Consider the following 23788-nt stretch of genomic DNA (forward strand, 5'->3'; position numbering starts at 1 on the left):
ATATATAGATTGTCATCAATATCGTATGGAATTCAATACAAAAGCACAAAATTGTAAAAAATTTATAAGCCAATAAAAGCCATTATTAGGGTTCTGAGAAGTCCCCTCAAGAAACTAAAGAGTGAACCATGTACATTGACAGAACTGCAGTACTAAAAAACCCTGAAATCACACACAGTATATGTACATATATAACATAGGGTTTCTTTAGATCAAAGAAATCTTCAACAACGCCTCTGTAGGCTTTAAGAGCACCCTCAGGATTTCGACCTTCTTCTGTGCAAAGGAAATGAGTAAGTCAATCTGATCGAATGACTTGAACTGTAATGGGTGATGGTCATCAACTAGCTCTTCTGGTATCTTTGTCAACCCTTTGGTGAATGAGAACAGCCTGAGTGAGTATCTTGCTTCATTCCACTTCATAATGACTTGATGTTTGAGAGGATGTATCTTGCTAAGTTATGCAAAACTTACTTCTCTTCAGCTAAATTATAATTCCAAAACTGTGACATACTTTAGTATCAAATTCATCAAAATTGTGTTCCTTAGTCTTTTGGTGGATGTGTTCTTTAGATTTTTATTACAAAATTTTGGGTTTTGGGAAGAGGAAATTGAAAACATATAAATAATGATCTATCACTGGATATCATATAGCAAAGATTAGACTCACCATTAATACTTCACCTGCCCTGACTAAAAAGACTGGGAGTGAGGGGGCTCATACCCATTCCACTTGCTATCCTTTGTTTCATGAAACTTTTAGTGGGGGGGAAGCTATGTTAGTCTCACTCATCTTGGGGACTTAACATTTCAAGGATCTAATTAGGCAAGTATCTGATCCAATGTGAGTCATTCTCTATACCATAGCTTTCTATACCATTCTCATCACTGCCTGTTCTTAATCAGCGAGTAGCTTTGAATAGGAATGCACATTTTGACTGATCAAGAAGGAAGAAAAATATATGAAAGTGAAATGAATAAGTGTAAAGACTTAGAGCGGGGTAACATATTAAACCATTCCAGATATGCTCATTTCCTGCTGGCCACATGACCTTTGCAAAACTTTGAATTAATTTCTTACAGTTATCGATGCCCAGGCCTTGATGAAGAGAAGCAACAGGGCATTCTAGAGTATATACATGGTAAGGCTTGTCAATAATGTTTTGGTTCTTAGTTGATTTTTGATTTGTATCAGGAGATTGAACAACTCTCCCATTGCACCAAAGACTGTATTGTGAACTCCTAACCAATCTTTATCATAGACTGCCATGAAACAGCCAAGAATCTGTACCAGACTTCAAATTTTACTTGGAGAAGTCTAGGATAGGAATCTTTGAAAGTGTCTCCAAACTGATGATCCTAGATTTTTTAGTCTCACCAAGTAAGTTTGAGGGCTCTTGAGATAAAATGGATAAATTGATTTTAATTGTTCATGTTATTTACAGACTCAAATCCATGCTGATGTGCCATGACATGACAAATAAGATCACATCTCTTGATTGTTTATGTTATACAGTTCAATTGATGCTCCTGTGCCATGACATAACCAATGAGATCACATATAGTTACAGGCAAGTAAACTATAAGTTAGATGAATCCATCAATATCATTGAACACCAAAAATGAATAATTGTCTTTATCAGTATGTTATCAACCCAGAAGAGTGACTTGGTGAAAAAGTTAGAATATAGATCCGCTGCCTCCTTATATTTCCCCCTTAGCTGAAGTTTTTCAAAGTTATTACATGCTCTGAAATTATTTATTTATTTATTTTCAATTTCATGGGTGATTGCTCTTTGTTCAGTCTGAAGTTTATTTTATCTTTTTGGTCATAAATCTTTTGCCCCCACCATAACTAGTAATTTGAAAACAAGATCATAGTCTATAGCATCAATCCAAATCTATAAACCTACAAATCCGGAATATTTTACTCTTGTCAGGAGCTCCATAGATGTTTGTGTGTTGGAAGAGCATCTTGCCTGTGGGACCTTAGCTACATGTCTATTATGATCAGATGCAGCCATATTGAGATGGACCAAGACTTTGTTAGGACTTCTCGATGTCATGACAACCAGAATTTTATTCTCTCCAACCCTATTGTTTGATTGAATCTTTTAACATGACATACTGTATAAATGCCATCAATGTTATGCTATTGTGACCTGTAGGATAACCCAACCATTGTGGTAACAGGAACCTTGGTTGCAAGCTTGCAATTACTTTTAGGGTTTGGAGGTCATACATTTTTGTTAGTACATATCCATGTCAATGTGAATCGGTATAGTAAATGCATTTGAAATAAGCCATTAGAAAATAACTCCAGTGGTCCTCAGAAATCATGTTTTTTCCTTTATGTCAGCCTCCAAATCCGTCCACAGGCTTGCATGCTAGCCCACAGAAACAAAAAAGATTGAAAAATCAGGGAAAAAAAAATACTGGACTAAACAAGCAGTAGAGCCAAACCCCACTAATCATACTCATCAAATTAGTTATTTAAATCAAATTTTAAGTTATTTAACTCAAATCTTTATGATTAGATATATATAATATTTTATGCAATTATTGAGCATAGTCTATTTGTTTTAATGTGGTCCCAAAATAGAATCTAGACTTATAATTCTACAACCCATGAAAATGATTTTCTTTTCAAGGTCTTAGCATTAAAGAAGCATCCAACTCTTGCTTTGCTGTGGCTCAATTCTAAGAACAATGAGAAAATGAAAAAAGAGTTTGAAGGAATATCAATATGTGATGTATTGTTCTGATGGAAAGGAAAAGGAATCTGATGGAAATTGTGGGAAAACTTTTGCATTTTGAGATGACTCTTCTGTTAAAAAATGGTTGAAAAGACTGGAGAAATTTTTTTGATTTGCTTTCTTGTTTTCTTTCCTTGAGTTTTTGAGGACCAAGCAGGCCTCAATGATCAGATGGAAAAGGATAATTTTCCTTAACATTTTTTCTCTTTTATTAATACTGGTCCCAACCAATCATAACCTAATGAAGGAACCTTCTATCTTGCATGGTACCTCACCCATTGAGGTGATTGAATATATGCCTCATGTAATCATGAAAACATGATGTCTCAATGGACACTACAGATTTTTATTTAGTTTTTTTTTACGCTTGTGATTGTCATCACTAATCATCACATATTTTTCTCTCAATAACTTAACATTCTTGCCCATCCGATTTGCCCTCATTGTCAAGACTCTGCTTCACGAAGCTCCACACTGATGCCTTCAATGAGTTCGACTACCCTTCTAAAGTTCCGTTGCTTTATTTTTTTCAAAATCTTCATCCATATAGTAAAGCATCTCAACCAGTCTACCCATGAGGTCAATTCTTTGGTACCAAATGATAGGATCAAGTTTCAGAATCATTGTGAAAATAAAATAAAAACCAAAAATGAGCGAGAAATTAAAGAGCCCAATTTAACTGAAAAATAAATTAAACATAATTGAAATTCATTATGCCTCTGTCAAAGTCCACACAATATTCAAATACCCTAAATTGAAATAAAATCAATAGTAATTCCTCTTGATACTACAAAGGGAGGAGGATATCCTCCTTTATCTGATGGAAGGTCTTTCAAGCCAATTTGTCTTCATTCCCTTCATTTATCTCGCGTTAAATGGGCATTTAGGGTTCAAGAAAATGTCAAAATACAGATTAAAATTAGCATTTGATTTCTGAGTGTAGCTAACATTGGCAAGCATCATTATGTTGTAGCTAGAGATCGTCCATATTCAATGATAATAGTGCTTTGATGTTGAATTAGGTTGCTGAGAAAGATACGGGAAAACTATAGAAAATAATAAAGTAGAGAAGTTGGAATAATAGCATGTTAGAAATGTTTTTGAAAAATGAAAATACATCAAAGTTGAAAAGATGTCTTTCAAAAGGTATTACTTAAATGGGTAAGAATTGAAGTGATGCAACCTAAATTGAATGGATGCAACCCTATATCAAAGGGCACTTTGAAATCTATATATAGGGCTAAGGAATAGTAATTTTATTTATTCATTTAACCACAAAATTATTCTAGTCTTTCCATTCTTACACATTTTTCAGCCTTCTATTTTCGTCTTGCATCAAACTTCATACATACTATTATTCTACAGAAACAATATATAGATTCTTGACAAGCTTGCTATATTTTGAGAGTATTTGAGGGTTGCTTTCATTGGGACTGTACAATTCAAGCAAACAAACATAACTTCATTGTATTATTTTCTTTGTACGTGCACTTTGTACTATTTCAACTTCAATATTTTTGGATTAACAATTTTAATCCAATAAATTAAGATGTCGAAATGATACCCCACTATCGTCTCTTTGTGACTATGCTATTCTTTTTGTTAAGTTAAAGAAATTTGATGGTGGTAACTTCAAGTGTTGCTAGAAATGTTTTATTTTCTACCACAAGTAATATGGTTTATGTGCTTACTACACTAAATCCACGAGACTGAGACAAAAACTCATTCATGCTAAAAATGTTGGCAGGTTATAGGGAATTATAGAGTATTCACTTGCATAGGTTATAACTTAACAATAATAACAACCTCTTAATAATAATAACATTCTAACCATGGATGTGACACCAACCAAAATGACACCAAATATGATGTGAAGAAAACCCGTCAAAGGGAGGTAAAAAATTAGCCATGGATTCTTCAATTTCAGTAAAAATGGGGATACAAATAAATTCTCATTTGTTTCTTCACCTTGATAACAAGTGGAAATGATTATTAATACTTGAAATGGGCATCTATCACCTCATAAAACAATGAACAAGAAAAGAAATCATACCGTAGGAATTTCTCCGAAAGGTTGATGAAAAAACTTGTACCTGTACCCTTAAGCCCTAGAATAGTGCCTAGAAAACAACTTTATTTACTTTTTCCCTTTTTTCTCTACCACTTTTCACCACATTCCAAAGCCTTAATGTTATTTATATTTAGGCTTAGAGAATACGTAAATAAAATTAACCCAATATATACATGGGCCTAGGAAACTTTTCATGGGCTCAGATAAAGTTAGCTTAACAATCCCCCCTATATCATATGAGGGATAGATGTCAATCTATAACTCCATCACATGGAGTTCAAACATGCTATGCCAATGTGTAACTAAAGATTTAATTCCACTTGAGAACCACCTTTGTGTTTTAGGCATTCTTATTTGTGTGAATCTTCTTCAACTTATAAATCAATTTAGTATTTTGCCCAACATCAACATATAATAATATCTTAAAACCATCGAGAAAATATTTCTTGAAGTAGACTCAAGAATATGCTTTGGTTCTTAGAAAGTCATGCCTCATCATAAACAATTTGAATTTCTTGTACTATCTTCAAGTTTGCTTCAACCAATAAAGACTTTTCTTCAATTTGTAGACCAAGTGTTCTTTCCCTTTTACTACAAAACCCTCTAGTTACTCTATCTAATTTCTTCCTCCAAATTACCATGAAGAAAAGTTGTTTTCACATTCATCTACTTAAGCTCAAGATTCAAACTAGCTACTAACCTAAAAGCAACTTTAATGGAATTCATCTTCACTATTAGGGATAAAATTTCATCAAAATCCATACCCTTTTTCTACCCAAAGCCCTTAACAACCAACCAAGCCTTATATTTTGCTAGCTTTCCACTATTGTCTATTTTCAACTTGAACACTCATTTTTTTTTCAATGTTTTTCTTCCATTTAGGAAGTTATACCAACTCATAGGTTTCATTTTTCTACGAGAAATCCATCATCTTAACCAATTTCTACTATCCTTATGAGACTTAACTTCCTAAAAATTATGCAACTCCTTTTCATCAATAACTAACATGTACTTAGAGGAAAGATATATAGTAAAACGATTATGCTTTGTAGTAGACCTCCTAGCTTGGGATAGCAAATCCTCTTGATGAGGTGATTACTCTCCTGCTACACATGCTTAACTAACTCATGTGTAAGTATGTCACTTGCACCATCATCTCAATGGCATGAGGATGTATCAATCCATTGCCTAATGTAGGCAATAACCTTTTTGTTTATTTTTTTTCCATTCCAAATCAGAAATATCCTTCTACCTCGCTTCTTTGCTCTCAAGAGTATATGACAAATCTTTTGATGTAAGACATTGTATACTTTTTTTCTTTTTGTGGTTTACACTCCTTTGAAGATTTAAGATTGTTGCAAAATTAACCTAAAATTAAACAGGTAAATATGGGTAAGTAAAGTGAGAATAATGACATAAAAGACATAAAGTAGATTTATGGAAATTAGGAATAAAATTAATTTGGAAAGGAATTTTAAATTGAGAATTTAAAAAGAAAAATATTTCCAAATAATAAAATTAATTTAGAAAATTATTTTAAATTGAGATTTAAAAAAAAAAAATATTTTCAAATCTTTTAAGAAGTTTTTAAAGGAATTTAAATTAAAAATTTCAGAGGAAAAATATTTTGAAACTTAAAATATAAAATCTTTCCAAATATTTCTACAATTCTTAAATTTCTAAATTGTTTTTTGGTAAAATATGATTTCTAAATTGATTACAAGTCCATTTTGTTTTCTCTAATGTATATCTATTGGAAAAGTTCTCTCAAGAACTCATGCACCTAAACTTTTTGGTCATTATTCTTTGTGCTTAACTTGAAACTTTAAAAAAGTTCATGATTCTTTTTCTTATGTTCATGAGAAGGATTCACATTCCCTCAAGGCATTGATGAGTCCATTAAGGAGCACGATGGTGTTATGTCATGAACGTGAGATCAGGTGGAGGTTTTGGAGTGTAAAGCTAAGGGTGTAGCAATCATTAGGTAAATTTATGTACTTCTTTTTCATATTTAATAGGTTATAGTTCTATGGTTTCTAACTTCATGGTTTGTATATCTGTATGGTCTCTAGAAGACTTTATTGGTATTTTTCCACATAAATTGTTCTCTTGGTGTGACTAAATTTCTCTACTTCATATCTAATTCTTAAAATAAATTTTAAATTAAAATTTTGGGCTAAAAAGAAATAGTTACCTATTCAACCCCTATCTTGGTAATCCATAAGCAAGATCTAAACTTTTAGGTTTGTTACTCCATCTTTAGTAGAGTGAGAGAGATGTGTTCAGCAACTTCCTCAATTTGTTAGTAGATTGAAGTAGGAAAGTACTTCCTTTGGTGGGTAAGTTTGAATTTATTTAGGTGATGTTTATTTTTTTAACTTAATGTTGAATGCAATTTGTTTTCAAACCTTAGATTGTTTGCTTTTATCCTTCTTCTTTTCTTTCAACTTATTATATATTTTATTTTATTTTTATTAAATAAGAAAAGCCAAAATATTTGGCTTTTTACTGAATGTTAAAAACTTGGAGGTAGTGATTCATTTTGGAAATAATTAACAACACCCCACTGTGTATGGTATCCCCACTTGGTCAGCAAAAGCTAATTTTGAATTTCCGCATGGGCACCAAACTTCATTGAATAATAAGTTGAATAGTAGGAAAATTTTGCTTCTTTTCTCAATGGGTCAAGCATATAAGTACCAATGTTTTAAAAATTGGATTAGGATTGATTGAGACTAGTGAAACCATCAATTGGACCAATCAGTGCAACTGATAGCACCATTGACCCACCCTTCTATTTATTATAATTATTTTCAATATTAATGATATATTTATGATATCATCGATTCAACACAAGGTTCAATCATTGGTTCGACCATTGAATCCGGTAATTTTTCCTATTCAATGATCAACCCCATTTTGAAAACATTGTTAAATACAAGCATGAAACTATTGGAAATAAAATTTTCTAAAGAAGGCCTAAACTTCCCTCCATGCTTGCTCAAATATAAATTTTAATAGCATTTTAAACAATACCACGTCTTTATGTCTTTGGTAAGATTGAAAGTGGAGCCCATACTGTTAGGTTGGTAATCAAGGATGAAAGAATTGCTCAAGGTTTTATTACTGTCTAAAATTTCAAATTAAATAAAATTGGAAGGACAAAAAAAATTAAAGAATTTAACATCCTAACATCCTACGTACACATAGGACAAAACCTTTTTTTTCATCTTACAATCAAATGTTGAACTGAAGAGGTTACATAAAATAACCAACCATCCTTGAAGAACTTGTGCTCCCATTTGACTTCTTAGCGCCTTTGGAAGTTAAATGCCTTAATGGCGTAGGCAAAGATGAATAAGAACAGCACCACAAACCCAACAACCACAGCTGCAACCACTCCCAGGAAATCATGTTTGAATCCAAAATAATCATCCAAGAATTGTTCCACCGTTTGATTTTTGTCAAGTAGTGTGTCCTGTATATCTCCAAACTGTGATGTAACCAATCCATACAAAGTCCATGCAACTGGACATATCCAATAGTACCATCTCCACCACACCGGAATTCTCTGTATTCATCAAGGAAGAAATGCAACAATATGAGTCATTTCTATATCCATGTGGTAAGGAAAGTTGCAATTTAAAGAATCACAGGTTGAGACCACTTACGTTTCGTGGGACTATGAAACCTGAAAAGAGGTTCCATATTCCATAAAATGCCGCGGCAACGATGGACGCAATATGTTGATTTGGCGTGGCAGCCACAGCCATCATGCCATAGAAGGTGAAGTACAACAAAGTGAAGAACATGAAGAACAGATACCAGAAGAATTTAGCGGCTGTCCATTCAAATCCAATCATTGCATAAACTATAACACCATACACCACAGCTTGTGCAAAGACATATGGAATCTCAACTAGAGCCTGCAACAAGAGAAGAAATTTGATTATTAAAAGGCAAAACGTATTAGATATATGCAAAGTCTGTAGCATCAGAAAACTAGTTACCTGTCCGAAGGCATATGGCAGGGCTGAATACATTCCAGCAGCTCTTTCTCTGTAAAAGACTGTTCGTTCAACTACAATGACTGGCTGGACCGATTGGGCATTCTGAATCCCAAGGAAGAGAACAGCAGCATACATAGAACCCATTGCATTAAACAGATCTTGTTGCCTTGTCCTGCAATTTACCACATGAAGTATAAATTAAAGTTGATATAGAGAAACATACTGAGTTCTCAAATTTTTGAACCAACATCAAATTACCTTTTGGTGCCCAGATCCCAGAACATTGTCCCAAACATCAAGGCTATGAAAGTTGTGAAGAGAAATCTCACTGCCGTGTATGGTGGGTTGCGCCAGTATGACCAACGTTGTTTCCATAAACATGCCAAAAATTGGGTCAAGAAGGGTTGGGAGTATTGAGTAGCGAAATAGAGGTCTTTTGTACCAGGGGCAGGTTGGCTCAGTTCTTTAATTAAATCTTTGTTTCTCCTGAAACATATGCCACTTGTCAGAAAAGGTTTCAACAACAAATTTAAGCTTCTCAGGAGAAACATTGGATGGCTGTATATTACTTCGCAATCTTATAATGCAATTAGATAACCTATGTTTGAATCACCTGTACAGGTCTGAATTCTTGTATATTTCAGTGAAATCAACCCTTAAAATTACTTCTTGTGCCGAGGTGGTAACTTCCAGCATCCAGGTTGCAGGGTTATAACCATCTTTGATTTTACTGACTCCTTCAATTCCCTTTATGAAAGCAAGTGATATGTATTAGTAAGCGCTTAATATGAATTAACTCAAACTGAAGTATTTACTTCTTATAGCTTTTACTTTATCATGGCTGCTTACCTCAAAATAATTTATTAGATGGGAAGAATCTCTACCCAGTGGTCCCACATATATCTCTTGCCCTCCACGCTTCATCAGGAGCAACTGCAAATCCATTTTAAATATTTCAGTACTTGTATGCGAAGAGAAACTATAAATTCTTTCTATCCCTTAACATTTCCTACCTCATCAAAGGCTTCAAATATGTCAATACTTGGCTGATGGATGGTGCACACAACTGTCCTTCCTGTGTCCACAGTGTTCCTGACTGTTCTCATAACAATTGCAGCAGCTCTTGCATCTAGCCCTGAAGTTGGCTCATCCATGAATATAATCGAGGGATTTGCCACAAGCTCAACTGCAATTGTCAGCCTCTTGCGCTGCTCGGTTGAGAGGCCGTTTACACCTGGCAACCCAACCAGTGCATCCCTCAATGGGGTCAGTTCCACAAGCTCCATGACTTCCTCAATGAACATCTGTAACCATTAGCAATGATTATAAATTGTTTAAAAACCGTTGCAAACCATAGTAGAGATGGTAAAAAATTTGACACTACTTGTGACTCTTCTGTTAGCAGGTTGTGAAGAGGTTTCTCTAGTCTTATTAAAGAGATCGGTTAATTGATGCAAATCCTCAATAACACTCATTAGCTTGCATGAACCTCACCAAATTTGGATTGCAGGTCAATGAAATTTGAACCAGCACTTTTTCCCATGTGAAGGTCAATCCAAACTTGATCCTGGCCTTAGCTCAACCAAGTATGAAAATTCAATTCTAGGGCTTTGCTTGTTTAGAGCACTAAATTGAACAAGAAAAATATGGAAACAATTCAGGAAACTCCCACCTTTCTGGTTTCAGAATTCACATCAGAAGGCAACCGCAGCCAAGCTGAGTAGAGCAAGGACTCATGGACAGTAACATGAGGAGAGTGGATATCATTCTGCTCACAGTATCCAGAAATTCGAGCAAAAGTCTCTTGCTTCTTTGGGTAGCCAGAAATGGTGATCTTACCCTCAATATATCCACCAGTTTTCCGACCAGCCAGTACATCCATGAGAGTGGTTTTACCAGCACCGCTAACACCCATCAGAGCTGTAAGAACACCAGGCCTGAAAGCACCACTCACCCCCTTCAGAAGCTCCAGTCTGTCTTCAAGGGCACCCTGACTTTTCATTTCCTGCAAGTTCATTTCAAACTACTCAGTTCTCATTTTTGGTTTTATAGTACATTATGAAGAAACATATGTCGTCATTTAAATAAATATGACGTTACCTCTGGCATGTCAACGGAGTATCTAATATCATCAAAGGTGATAGAATGTGGTTGGAATGGAAGAACCATTCCTTTCTTCTTATTATGTTTAGCCTCAGCAATGGCTTCTACCATTTCCTCTCCCCTCTCTGCATGTCAAGTTTAAATTCAATGAGCCATATAAAACATGTAGTTAAATGACAAGAACTGAGTCGCACAATGGCATGTCTGCATGCACCATGTTTGAGTTTCATCACCTGTGGTTGCAGTTTTGTCATTATCAGACTCTTCTGTTATAACAGCTTGATGCTTCTCAAATGCTGCGCAATTTGCAACATGTTAGTACACTAAGCTCATATTTTTAGGAGTTTCAATGCAGAGATGGTAGAGACACCCACGATTTAGGTAATTGAGGCACAGAGTGTAAAAGAAGTTGAACACAAATATGAATCCAAGCAGTGCCCCAGCTCCTATCCAGTACCAGTGTGCGTCTGTGGAGAACCCACGAGACTTCAATACTGTAACTCCAAGGGATTCTGTTGAATCGGTAACATTCTGAAAAATGGAAATACATACAATCATCAGTTACTGACACACATAAATAAACACAAATATTCACATGGAACATTCAAGAACTTACTTTGCTCCAACTCTTCCCAAGGAATTCATTTACCACTATTGCATTCTGTGCATACATCAGAGGGGAAGACCAGTAACCCCAAATCCACCATTTCTTGACATTATCTGCAGCATTGACCAAATAAAAAAGGAAACAAAAATTCATTATTAGGGGTTATGCACAAGAAGGTTCTATGCTTCCTAAAAGAATATTTCCTCATCATACCATGTGACAGGATAAAACCACCCAATGCCAAGAGCATAAGTAAAGCAAATGCCCCAAATGTGTTTGCAACAATCATGTTTCTACCAGCTGCTGCTATAAATCGAAATAATCCAGATGCCATCTGATTAACAAGCAAGAGGAGAAGATACTGTCTAAACAATCTGCAATAAGAATATTTGTTTATTCAGCATTAGTCATTTTGGAACAGAGAAAACATGTAGAAATCTGGATGAGTTTCTCCAACTTCATAACTTTTTAACTTTTACCTTTCCACATTTGGATCAAATCCAATGACATAATAAGTGATGAACACCCAAACACCAACTTCAACAAATGTGATGGGAATCTTGAGCACCCATGATGGAAGAGCATATGTCCATGCAGGATAGAAGAGTAGGTCTCTTTGCTTGTAAAATACGGGAAGTTTTGCAATTGCCATGGCAAGTTCTGCCATTCCATTAAACATGATCATGACAACAGTGAAGAACAAAGCACCGGTGTAAATGCTTCCGTCATCTGTTGAATTTTTGTTCATCTCAGTTCTTAGAAAGAGTGTCATTGCAATCACTGCCATTACTGCAAGCTAAAAACAGAAATAGAAATAATAAAATTACGATCACATATAAAAAATTAAAAGCCATTGTTACAAGTAACAATAATAATAATAATAATAATAATAATAATAATAATAATAATACTCACTTGGGTGAGCTTGAAAATATAGACAAATGAGTTCCTCTTCATCAGCAAGTACTCTCTTGACATGTTGGCATCCAACAGTACCTTCTTTCTAACACCATACTTCTTTGTTGTCAAAGCAGCTGGGTGGCTTTTGGCCCTGTCAAATGGTGATGCCAGCTCATCTGCTACTTTCCGTCCAATGTGAAATGACTGGAATGCCTCAGCAAATTCCTTGACCGTGACAAAACTGTAAGGCTCTTCTTTACGTGCCCAATACTGGGCCTGATCTTTCCTAGATGTTACCTGCAATGAATTTTAAAGTTATGTTCTAGCTCAATTTTTTTCTAAAAAAAAAAAATTTTTTTTAAAAAAAAGAGAAAAGAAGATAGAAGATGCCAAAAGCTACAAAGCTAGATTTGCACTCACTTCTTGCAGGAAGTCTGCCACACCCTTCCTTGCAGGACATTTGAAGCCTATGGATTCAAAAAATTCAAGCACATCTTCACGAGGACCCTGATAAACAATCTGACTATCAGAGAGGAGAATGATGTCATCAAAAAGATTGTAAGTCTCAGGTGCTGGCTGGAGGAGAGAGATGACAGCAGTCCCATTGAGAATGTGGATGGTTTGCTTGAGAGAATTGACAATTTGATAAGTTGTTGAGCTGTCCAAGCCAGTAGAGATCTCATCCATGAACAGTGCCTTTGATGGTCCGACCAGCATCTCACCTGTCATTCATACATTTCACATAATTGAATTAAATTAAATTAATGAACAAAAAAATCTAATTTGATTTGTTTTTTCGTTTAGTTGGAAACCAAATTATCCTACCTGTTGTGACACGCTTCCTTTGTCCTCCAGAGATACCCCTTATCATCTCATCTCCTACCATGGTATCTGCACAGATGTCTAGTCCCAGAATCTGTAGATTTAAATGTAAAGAAAAACAAACAAATTATGAATTAGAATTGGGTTTTCTCAGAAATCTATATGCCATCATTGAAGGTTTTATGGTTCTAATACCTTCAATGTATAATCAGTGACAACATTTTCCTTCTGACCTTCTGTTGCTGCTGCCTGAAATATTGAAATCCAATGATGAAAATGTCAACCACCATGCAAGCAACTTCAGTACATTAAGAAATTTCATAGATAAAAGATTCTGACGTAGCATAAAATTCACAAATTAGATTGACTCAAGCCATTCATTTGAGTACAAAAAGAAAGAAACAAACTCCAGAAAAGACAGAACACCGACAATACAAAGCCTTTTTGCCCATCTATGTCAGAATTCAAAATTTAATTTCTGGAAAGAGCAGTATCTATGTTCACTAAAAGCAAATAGCTCAATTTCTGCAGAGCTGATTAAAATTTCACTAAAAGTAGATTCTGTCTCACCTTCATGAAGACATCAAGATCGGGATCAGGCTTAATATTTGCTGCTTTCTCTCTTCTTGACAGCTCTGCTAACATGTCTGCAGATGGCAAAAATGAGACTCAATCTTCTAGGCTACGGAAATGTCATAAAATTGCATTCACAACCTGCAAGAAGCAGAGAAAATAAAAGCAAAGGCAATGGTTTAGACTAACCATATCGATCTCCAACACCCTGGCATCTTGCAGAGAATGCCAAGGTTTCCCTTACAGTCATTTCTCCTATATGGGTATCATGTTGGCTGATATAAGCTGCAGTTCTCTGGGGTACAAACTCATTCATGCCGTGACCGTTGTATGTCACCCTTCCCCTAACCTAAAGAAGGAATTTCAGTTTTTAAATTGGATATGAGATTAAAGAAATAAAGAATCAAACAGTTGATAGAGAATCGGGGAGTGATAATCATTTTCTTTCAACCTTTAGATTGGGATCAAGCTTTCCAGCCAATGCCAATAAGAGGGTGGTCTTTCCAGAACTTGGAGGACCTAAAAGCAATGTCATTCTGCAGAAGAAAAATATGCACAAAAATCATGATCATGGATCTTCAGGACATTCTAAATTTGGAGAACGAAAAATTCCTTTGAGTTATCAATCCATTTTTAATTACTAGAAACAAATTCATGCTCACCTGCGAGGTTTGATGATTCCACTAACATCATTGAGAATAGTGCATTTCTTCTTTTTACTTGGAAGAATGTGGACAGCGTTCAGGATGCCCTTTGGAAAAGAAGGGAAAATTAGAATCTAAAAACAAACTTACCTAAAAGAATACTAAGTACATAGCTAATGATCAGCATTTGCATGTAGTTACCTCAAGTTTATTAAAAATGAAATTATGGAATGAAGGCAAAGCTCTGCTTCCGACAAAAGCTTCTGCATCGATGGTAAGATGCTCAAATCTAACTTCAATTTCGGGAACATCAACTCCAACTCTGAAAAATGGAAGAGACATGAAAACCCATTATCAAAAATTCAAAGGAAGATGTTGGATGCTTGGCTGTGGAGAAATGTGGGAAACGCCTATGAGGCATATTTCAGGTAAAATTTTCAATTTTTTCCTCTTTATTTTCTTCTGTTTTCAATGTTCAAAAACAAATGGCAAGGAATGCAAGAAAGGAGGAGAAATCTCACCTATCGATACGATTCTTAAGCTTCAACAAGAATTTCTCATTGTCCTCTTCGGCAATTTTTACCAACCGCTCCACTAAATTCTTCTTTTCCTGAAACCCAAGGTTATGTACATCAATTTCACTGGCCTCACCCTCTGATCCCATCAGCAAACCTTTCCTCAACCGATTGTAGGTGGGAAGTTTCTCGAGTGCGGCCCATTTCAAAGCTTCCTCATCATCCTCATCCCTCGAGGATCGTGAGAAAACATCCGCACCTGAGTTCCTCCATATCGAAGAACCGTTCCTCCGAAAACTACCACTGGCTCTATAAATGTCAGCAGTGGCCATTGCAACCTGAAACGAAAAAACCTCCGGCAAAACCCACAAAAACCCAGAACCGTTTCCTCCAAAGTTTGGGAGAGAAGCTCAAAAATCAGAGATGCGTCTCCTCCCTCTCTCTTCTCTGCATAAAAGTATCTTTGTATTGCTAATATTTGATGCCTATAGAGTCGAGGGTTTATATAGTGATGGATAGAGCCGAAAATGGGGTGGCTTTCAAGTTTTCAAACTTCTTGATTTCCCGTGACTCCATTAAAAAATAAGCGGAGATATTGAATATATAAGAGGCTGCACCATGACTCCATGATATGAAGAACAACGAGATGCCACCATTTTTGACCTGTCAAATTCTTAAATAAAACACTTCCAGCGTCTCTCAATAGGGAACGTGATTTATTAGAAACATCAACTAACTTGTCTTTTCAACCGTTGGTCCGGGTTGGTTCCAGGTGGACCAACGTAAGTTATGCTTTGTTTTGTATTTAAAAAAAAAAAACAACTATTAAGTACATTTCCCCTCCAACCCCCCACCCCCGCAATAATTTGATCCCAAAGTTACTTAATAATGTCATTTCACTTTTTTTTTTTTAATATTAAAACTTGAGTTCTAAAATTTAAATAAATGACTTTTTATGTTTAGATATCATAAAGAAAAGGTAAGGGAATAAATACCACATATCTTGTCTTTTGATGACTTTGAGGATTGTCCTCTAAACATTCTATAACAATAATAGTAAGTTCCAACGGTTAAGTCGATCATGGGAAATAGAAGGTTTTAACAGATGGATAAAAATGAATTTTTTGTGTGTATGTGTGTACTTCCTTTAGAAAGGGTTGTTTCAATTTCTCTTTTGTTGTTGGATGGAATTTTGTCATATAATTGAAATCCTTGCATTTGGGGATTTGGCATACTTTCAAATATCATGTTTGAAATCCTTGCACCATTTTTGACCATTTTCTTTTGAGTTTACCTTATCTGGTGTCAGTAGACCATTGCCTATATCATTTTTCAAGTTTCTTTACGTTTGTGGATTTTCGTTTTAGTTTCTTTTTTAATATGTATGACAAAGTGGTTTAGAAATGTAGAAGATAGATTAACTCGTGTTTCTAACATGCAATCCCTTCCACCTAACCACTTTAATTACCACACCACCAGTAACACAACCAATGGAAGAGACACATGCTGAGGATAGCCTTGCCCTAGGCCAAGACCAAAGGTTAGGCCATGGAAGTGCTAAGAATGAAGATTCTGCATACACAATTTCAGACTTTGAGAGACTATTTTCAACCCACAAGGATCAATCCACCCTTTTGTATTATTTTACCATATACAGTAAAGCCCCACCTCAAGTGGAGGAATTTTAAAATTCAATACAGAAAATAATTTACAAGCGAAAATGTTTGTGTTAACTAAGACACTTGAGGAGTTGAAAACAAAAAAGGCAAAGGAAACTAGGACTATCAATGAGGTTTCTACCTCATTTGATATGTGTGAAGGACCTCAAAATATAGAAATACAACCTAAACCAGTGCACGTTGTAGGGCAGCTTAGAAGTCAAAATGTTTTTGGTAACACCTACAACTCATCTAATCTAGATGTTTTTCTTGTTAAAAGTATGTCTTTAGCTTCTGTTGCTAGGATCTAGAGGCTTAGGAAGAAAATAATGCACCTAACCTAGTATTGGGATAGGGAAGAGAGAGATCTAGTATTCCTTACGTACGTAAGGGCTCTCTTGTGCACCTTTCAGGTGTGTTTACCAAATTGTGCACCCACTTAGGCAACTTAAATTGTGCACCTCTTAAGTCATGTGTTGGAACAAATTGCACACCCCTTCTCCAAAGCCACTAGAATGCCCAAGCAACATACCTCCTCAAGACTTGAAATGTGTAACTCTTCCACTAATACTAAAGCGCACCCCTAGAGGTCATTGAAACCCATGCAATAGTCCTACGTTTGCAAAGGTTGAACACTTGATAATTCTTCCAATGATTGGTACACTCACCAAAGTAGTGCATTCATTCACACCTCAGAGTCTTCAATTATACTACCAAAACTCACCCCATGTTGATTACAAATAAAAAATAAAAAAATGAGGTACATGTACCAACCCTAAGGTAATACATCAAGGGTGATGATTAGTTAATTGTACTTACACAAACAAGTATAGTGACATTGGAGTAGGTGGAACAAGAGCGCATTTTGCCCATAAAAAGAGAACTATGAATATACAAGTAGATTTCTCTTAAGAGTAGGAGTAACTTAAAAGTGGTTTTAGCTTTTAGTTGGAATTTTTCTTTTTTTCTTTTTTGGTAACCTACATATGGGAGGCCTCAACTTAGACAACCTTTAGCACTCCAAGGGGTAAGAGGAGTTGAAGTCTCCCATATGTAGGGAATCTCGGATCACTTTGTTCCCTATCTTAGGACTAGGTTAGGTGCATGATTTTCTTTCTATTCCACTAGATCCTAACAATGGAAGCAAAATACATACTTTTTAACAAAAAAAATATAAATTAATGCATTTGGGAAACTTTACCTTTGATTTGGACATTCCCAAATTAAATCCTTTTGGTAAAGATGAAGTCTCTGAAGTCTCTAGAGATCTTGTATACCCATAGTAATCTTCTGACCTTGATCCTTGACATACAAATGATGGGTTGTTTAGGAGGGTGGAAGCTAAGACTCTCTCTATTTGGATGGTGGAAGACTAAAAGTTAGAAACCCTAACCCCTAAGGAGGTATTTATAAGGTTCCCCACTAGACTTAAATGACTTAAGCCTATTAAGGGCTTAAGTCATTTAATTTAACATAAAAAGAGTCATAATTAATTAATTAATCCAATAGTATTGTTCAACTAATCAATTAGCTCAATCTAAAGATGTTGTTCACCAACCCATATGCAACCTTGTGAAATTACCAAAATATTCTTATACACATAAATGAATAAAGAGCTAATCCAATCCTCATAAATCATGTCATTTAGGTACATGAGCTCGAGTGGGGACCATTAGGACTTAAAAGATAGTAGTAACTCCTTAAGAATCCAATTCTAAATTTTATTTAATATCTCATTACAAAAAAATCAACTATAATCCAGTACTGTATATAAATAACAATGAAACACTAAGTACTCATGTTCGTGTCCTACCATCCATTGCATACAGTTTCCTCATGAATTGGTATTTATAGCCTAATAAAGTAAAAACTATCAACCTCTTAAGACCACCTCTATCATTCAATTACAAATCTTTATATTGTGTAATCAATTGACATATCCTAGCTCATAAAAAGCTTATGCTAAGTTCCACTTAAGGAACTACCATGGTCATATATAGTTTACCTGAACACACATCCTTATGATCACTTAAAATAACACATTGTCTCAAAGTTCATAAGATATATATCATGGTGTCTATCAAGAAAACCTATTGCTACTGACTTCCATCAATAGTGACCCAATCTATAAGAAATATATGATCACTTTAAGATATCTCCTATAAGTCAAAGCCACTGCTATTTTGGCATAAGTTTAGTATTCTCTCAAGGTTAAAAAAATAACATAATAAAATAGCTTGGTGAAGTTATGACAACTTGATAGCATTATGTCATGAATCACCATAGGTTCTATCCAATATGTAACCATACACACTAGTGTAGAACCTTATCTTGATGACTAAGACCAACAATCCCTTCAATTAGGAAGTAGTACACTACAATCTCTAATACGTTGTCTAAGTTTATTATGTGATCAACTGACATACTCTAGCTCCAAGGAGCACATGTCAAATTCCACTAAAGCAATTACTATGGCCATAAATTTTATGATCACATATCCTTTGAATCACTCAAGATGACACATTGTCTCAATCCCATGAGATATAATGGTATCGCTATTGAGAATACATGTTGCCACCAATCTCCTTCAATAATGACCCAATCCATGTATATAATGACCACTTTAGGGCCTTACCCATAGGTCAAAGCCTCTTGTTGATTTGGCACAAACTCAATATCCTCTCAAGGTTAAAAGTCCATATAGTATAATAGCTTAGTGAATCATGATAATTGATAGCCTTGTGTCATAATTCATTATAGATCTTGTTCAATATGCATCACATACACTAGTGCACTTACCATGAGAAACTCATCCTGACGGCCAAGATAAGTCATCCCTTCAATTAGGAGGTGGTACACTATAGTCTCTATTGGATTGCCCAAATCCATGAACCGATTGTGGACAACTTATCTTCTTATAAGGAACCCATGACTTGTATCTTCTATGCAACTCCTAATGCACCCAAGTTATGTACAATGTAAGAGACATGGGTTGAATGTTCAAATCAATGTTAATACACCAAAGTGATAGCAAATGGATAATTAAGTCTAACTTTGTTACATCATGTCTTGCTTTTATGGGCTTAATCCCAATAGTTTTGACTTCTTATTTACAGTATTTAGTTTCTACAAAAGAAATAGGAAATTTGCAAATACAAAATATTTCTTATTGTAGTGATTATAAACTAGAAAAATTGTTTGTTTTACCTTTCAATAGAAGCGTTTACTCTTCTTTTATACCATTTGATTTAGTTCATTTCCCAATTTCTACAAAAGGAAAGTCTTGATATTACGTTTCCTTCATTGATGATTATACTAGTTATTATTTTTTTTATCTTATGAAACATTATTCTTTTTTTTTTTAGTATTCATAATGCCTTTTAAGACTTTGTAAAAACTCAACATTTTATTGTTATCAAGTGCTTTGGGTGTGATTTAAGTGGAAAGTACACTTCCAATGTATTTCGTGAATTACTTGCTTCACATGGAACTATTCACCACACTTCTTATCCTAGCACTATAGAGTAGAATGGTGTTGCTAAAATGAAACATAGACACATTGTTGAAACTACTCATTTGCTCTTATTATCTACATGTGTTCTTACTAAACCTTTAGTTGCTCATGATTTGAAAAGTTGTAACGTTATGCTCTTGATTACTTTTCCTTAAGAGTCTTTGGTTGTACTTATTTTCTCTTTAATTAGTCCTCATGTGGAGCATACTAAGTTATCTTCTCATTATGTCATTTGTATTCTTATAGGGTATAGAGCATACTAAGTTATCTTCTCATTCTATCATTTGTACTCTTAAGTCATATCATTGCTTTAGCTTTTATTCATAATCTTTCTAAGCATCTACCTTATAAAGAAGTTGTTCTTAATCGTCTTTGGAAATTGGGTATGACTTAGAAACTTTCTATTTTACATGAGATTAACACTTAGGATTTGGTACCTTTACCACTTGGTAAGGGTACAATTTGTTTGTGTTATGTCCATAAAATCAAAACTAAGTTTGTTGGTTCAATTAAGTGGTACAAAGCCCGATTAGTTGCTAAAGGGTTCTTTAAATACTCATATTTTACTTTCCCTATATGTTGATGACATGATTATTACAAGTGATGATGTTTATAGGATTATAATTTTAAAATCATATTTGGATTTTGATTGGAGCCAAAATATGTGCTCTAATAACACATATTCAATATAATTTGTGCACCAAAGGACACTCAAATCACCCAACTTGACCTAAATCAATGGTAAGGTCTTAGCCATGAATTTAACTTATATTTTGGATATTTATGTCAGATTCAAGGAAAGAAAATGGTGCAAGTTGAATTACTTTAGATTTTGAAAGACCAAGAAAGGGTTAAATAAGAAGATAAGCGAGTTAAAACTCATGAACCATGAGGAAAGGCAAGAAGAGGATATCATGAGTTTGAAAGATGAGAAATGACCATTATGGAGTAAGAAAAAAGGCAAGAAAACATGGGAAATGAGGCATGAAGCACAATTCAACTGCATGGAAATTTAGAACTCAAAATCCGGTGGTAACATATACTCTAAATTTAAGGACAAATTTGGAGTAGTTACCAAAGTCCATTTTAGACATACTATATATTTTTTTGAATCTTGGGAATTCAGGAGTCTAACGCTTCAAACGGTATGCAAATCAAAGTTGAAATAAAGAAGTTATGGTCATTTGAAGACAATTGCACAAAGCTGAAGAACCATTTCAAAATTCAACTTATGAATTTGAAATTACCCCAATTTCGAATTCACCCACTGTCACTTTGATGTTTCACCTCCTCAACTTATTATTTTTTTAATCATTTTTAGGTAATTATTTTGTAATAAGTGGCTAATGAGAGTGTTTTACATGTTAGGTTATTGATGATATTATATAAACTCTCTTAGTTCTAGGGTTTAGAGATCTTAGATCTTTTTTCGGAGAGTTTGACATTAGAGGTGGAAAAAAACGAGAACTTTGGTTTATTTTCTTTTCTTCTTTATTAAATATATTGTTTTTAGTTCTTTTGATTCAAATTATGGATTTTTATCTTATTATGGATTGTGAATGTGACATCACCCCCAAGAGAGGCTAAAAAGCCAACTTGGGCCTTGAAGCATGACAACCTAAGGACTAGGAAACCTATAGGGACAATGGGTAAATTATTATAACAATGAGATTAGTTATTGGTTGGGTGACAATTTATTAATTTTTTTATCCTATCCTTGGGAGTTAGTTTAAGGAATGATATAGTAGGTTATTACCCAATACTAGTAATTCTTGGTAACTCTTGATCATTAGTTATCCTGGTCTTCTTTATCTTTATTACCCCAAAACAAAGTTATAAGGACTAGAAAGTATTAAAAAGTCAAATCGGTAATCAATCTCATTCATTTCATAGTTTTAGGAATTTGTTTTAAAAAGAAAAAATTAGGCTTCAGATGCAATTTTGAGTTATAGAATTCAAGTTGATCGCGAGCAACCAAAGATCCCAAAACCCTAAGATCATATTACTTAAAAGACCCAAGATCCCAAAACCCTAAGATCAAATTACTTAAAGGACCCTTGTTTTCTCTAATTTCTATACCCTAAGTTGGATTGTGGAAAGCCCCAAACTTGAATCAATCAAATTTAAATCAATATTTATTTTGTTATTAATTTAATTTCTTTTTACTTAGTTTCACATTATTCACATATCATTTTCCACTTTAGGATTCAAATAAAAGCAATTTATTTACCCTAGTATTGACAAATCCCATAAGCCAATCCTTGAGGATGATACCCGAAATACTACAAAAGTCATAGTAGTTTTTTCTCTGATCTTCTTGGCCAAAGCTACTACATATTAGGCTTATATATTTTGGTACAATAGAGAAGTTCGACCAGCTTCCTATTTTGAAAAGAAGAATTTGGGCTCTCTACCAAACTTTTTAGATATTGGTGTAGTTTTTTTCTCCGAAAGGTTATCTTCTCTCACTCTCTAAGTACATAGTTGATATTCTCAATTACTCACCTCATTAATACTAAGACTGTTGATACTCTTCTTGAGGTTAGTGTTCAATATTCTTCTTTTGATGGTAACCCTTTGTCATACCCTACTTATATTGTACTATTATTAATAGCTTAGTCTATCTCACAATTATATGTTCAAACATTGGTTATGTTGTTCACATTATTAATTACTTTGTTATTTCTCCTATTATAGTTCATTGAGTTGTTGTTAATAAAATACAAAAGACATACAAATAAAGTTAAATGTTATAATTTTTTTTCATTTTATATATATCCTTGTATTTAAATATTATAAATGGTCTATTTAATAAAATTTAAAATATTAATATATTTATATTTCTCTTCTTCATTTAATTTGATGTCAAATATAAAAATGAAATATTACTAAAAAAAATTTAATTATATATAATTTTAATTTCTTATAATTATTTAAAATTTTATATAATATATAAATTATTATTTATGATGTCATCGGGATGACCAAGGTCCGACCATCAATCCGACCGAGGCCCTGACTATCGATCTCACTAGTGAACCATGAACTGGTAACTTTTTTAATTCAATCATCAATCCAATTCTGAAAACATTGATCATATGACTTGAGTAATACAAAAATTCATAGTCCCACTATTGATTTTTTTTAAAAAAAAAAAAAATTAACCATGAAATATGGGTCCCATGTTGTTCTTAAATCTTAAATATCAAATAAAATGATGAAATATTTTAAAAATTATAATTATATATATATATATATATATATATATATATTAACTTATTGTAATAATTTTTAATTTTTAACCGTGATTCAACAACCAATCATTGAATCATGAATCAATAACTATTTTGATTCAATAACCAATCCAATTTTGAAAGCATTAGTAAATATAGGCATACAACTATTGGAAATAACTCCTGACTTTCCAAGGAAGGCCTAAACTTCCCTTTTTGCTTGCTGAATTCTAAATTTAATAGCATTGCAAACGCTGCAGATTAAAAACACAGGTCTAGTTTTTCTATAGTTTCTAAATTTTCATCCTATTATCATGTCTTTGGTACTTAGAGCAGAGACTGAAAGTGGAGGCCCATACTTTGTTAAGTTGGTAATCAAGGA

General features: G+C 34.1%; 1 protein-coding gene across 1 annotated transcript; it reads right to left on the bottom strand.

The window, feature by feature from the left end:
• Nucleotides 1–7927: 7927 nt before the first annotated feature.
• LOC117921472 (pleiotropic drug resistance protein 1-like) lies at nucleotides 7928–15483 on the bottom strand. The gene is made up of 24 exons (XM_034839344.1): nucleotides 15008–15483; nucleotides 14688–14808; nucleotides 14505–14593; nucleotides 14294–14378; nucleotides 14032–14191; nucleotides 13840–13916; nucleotides 13465–13518; nucleotides 13273–13363; nucleotides 12868–13169; nucleotides 12463–12744; nucleotides 12027–12343; nucleotides 11761–11921; nucleotides 11557–11660; nucleotides 11315–11471; nucleotides 11174–11236; nucleotides 10938–11065; nucleotides 10510–10842; nucleotides 9851–10141; nucleotides 9687–9770; nucleotides 9451–9584; nucleotides 9096–9323; nucleotides 8838–9009; nucleotides 8499–8753; nucleotides 7928–8398 (listed from the first exon to the last, which is right to left on the bottom strand). The coding sequence occupies exons 1-24, from the start codon at nucleotides 15331–15333 to the stop codon at nucleotides 8138–8140; spliced, it is 4275 nt and encodes a 1424-aa protein (XP_034695235.1). The 5' UTR covers nucleotides 15334–15483; the 3' UTR covers nucleotides 7928–8137.
• Between the last annotated feature and the right edge of the window lie 8305 nt (nucleotides 15484–23788).

The sequence above is a fragment of the Vitis riparia genome, chromosome 9, assembly GCF_004353265.1.
Source record: "Vitis riparia cultivar Riparia Gloire de Montpellier isolate 1030 chromosome 9, EGFV_Vit.rip_1.0, whole genome shotgun sequence".
NCBI lineage: Eukaryota > Viridiplantae > Streptophyta > Magnoliopsida > Vitales > Vitaceae > Vitis > Vitis riparia.

Bases quoted from the DNA above. Each gene is read 5' to 3' on its own strand.
- LOC117921472 (XM_034839344.1), bottom strand. From the start codon at position 15,333: ATGGCCACTGCTGACATTTATAGAGCCAGTGGTAGTTTTCGGAGGAAC. The intron at 11,922-12,026 runs GTAAAAGTTAAA...TTCTTATTGCAG, and splicing joins TTTGATCCAAATGTGGAAAG to ATTGTTTAGACAGTATCTTC. The intron at 9,771-9,850 runs GTAGGAAATGTT...ATGGATTTGCAG, and splicing joins TATTTGAAGCCTTTGATGAG to TTGCTCCTGATGAAGCGTGG.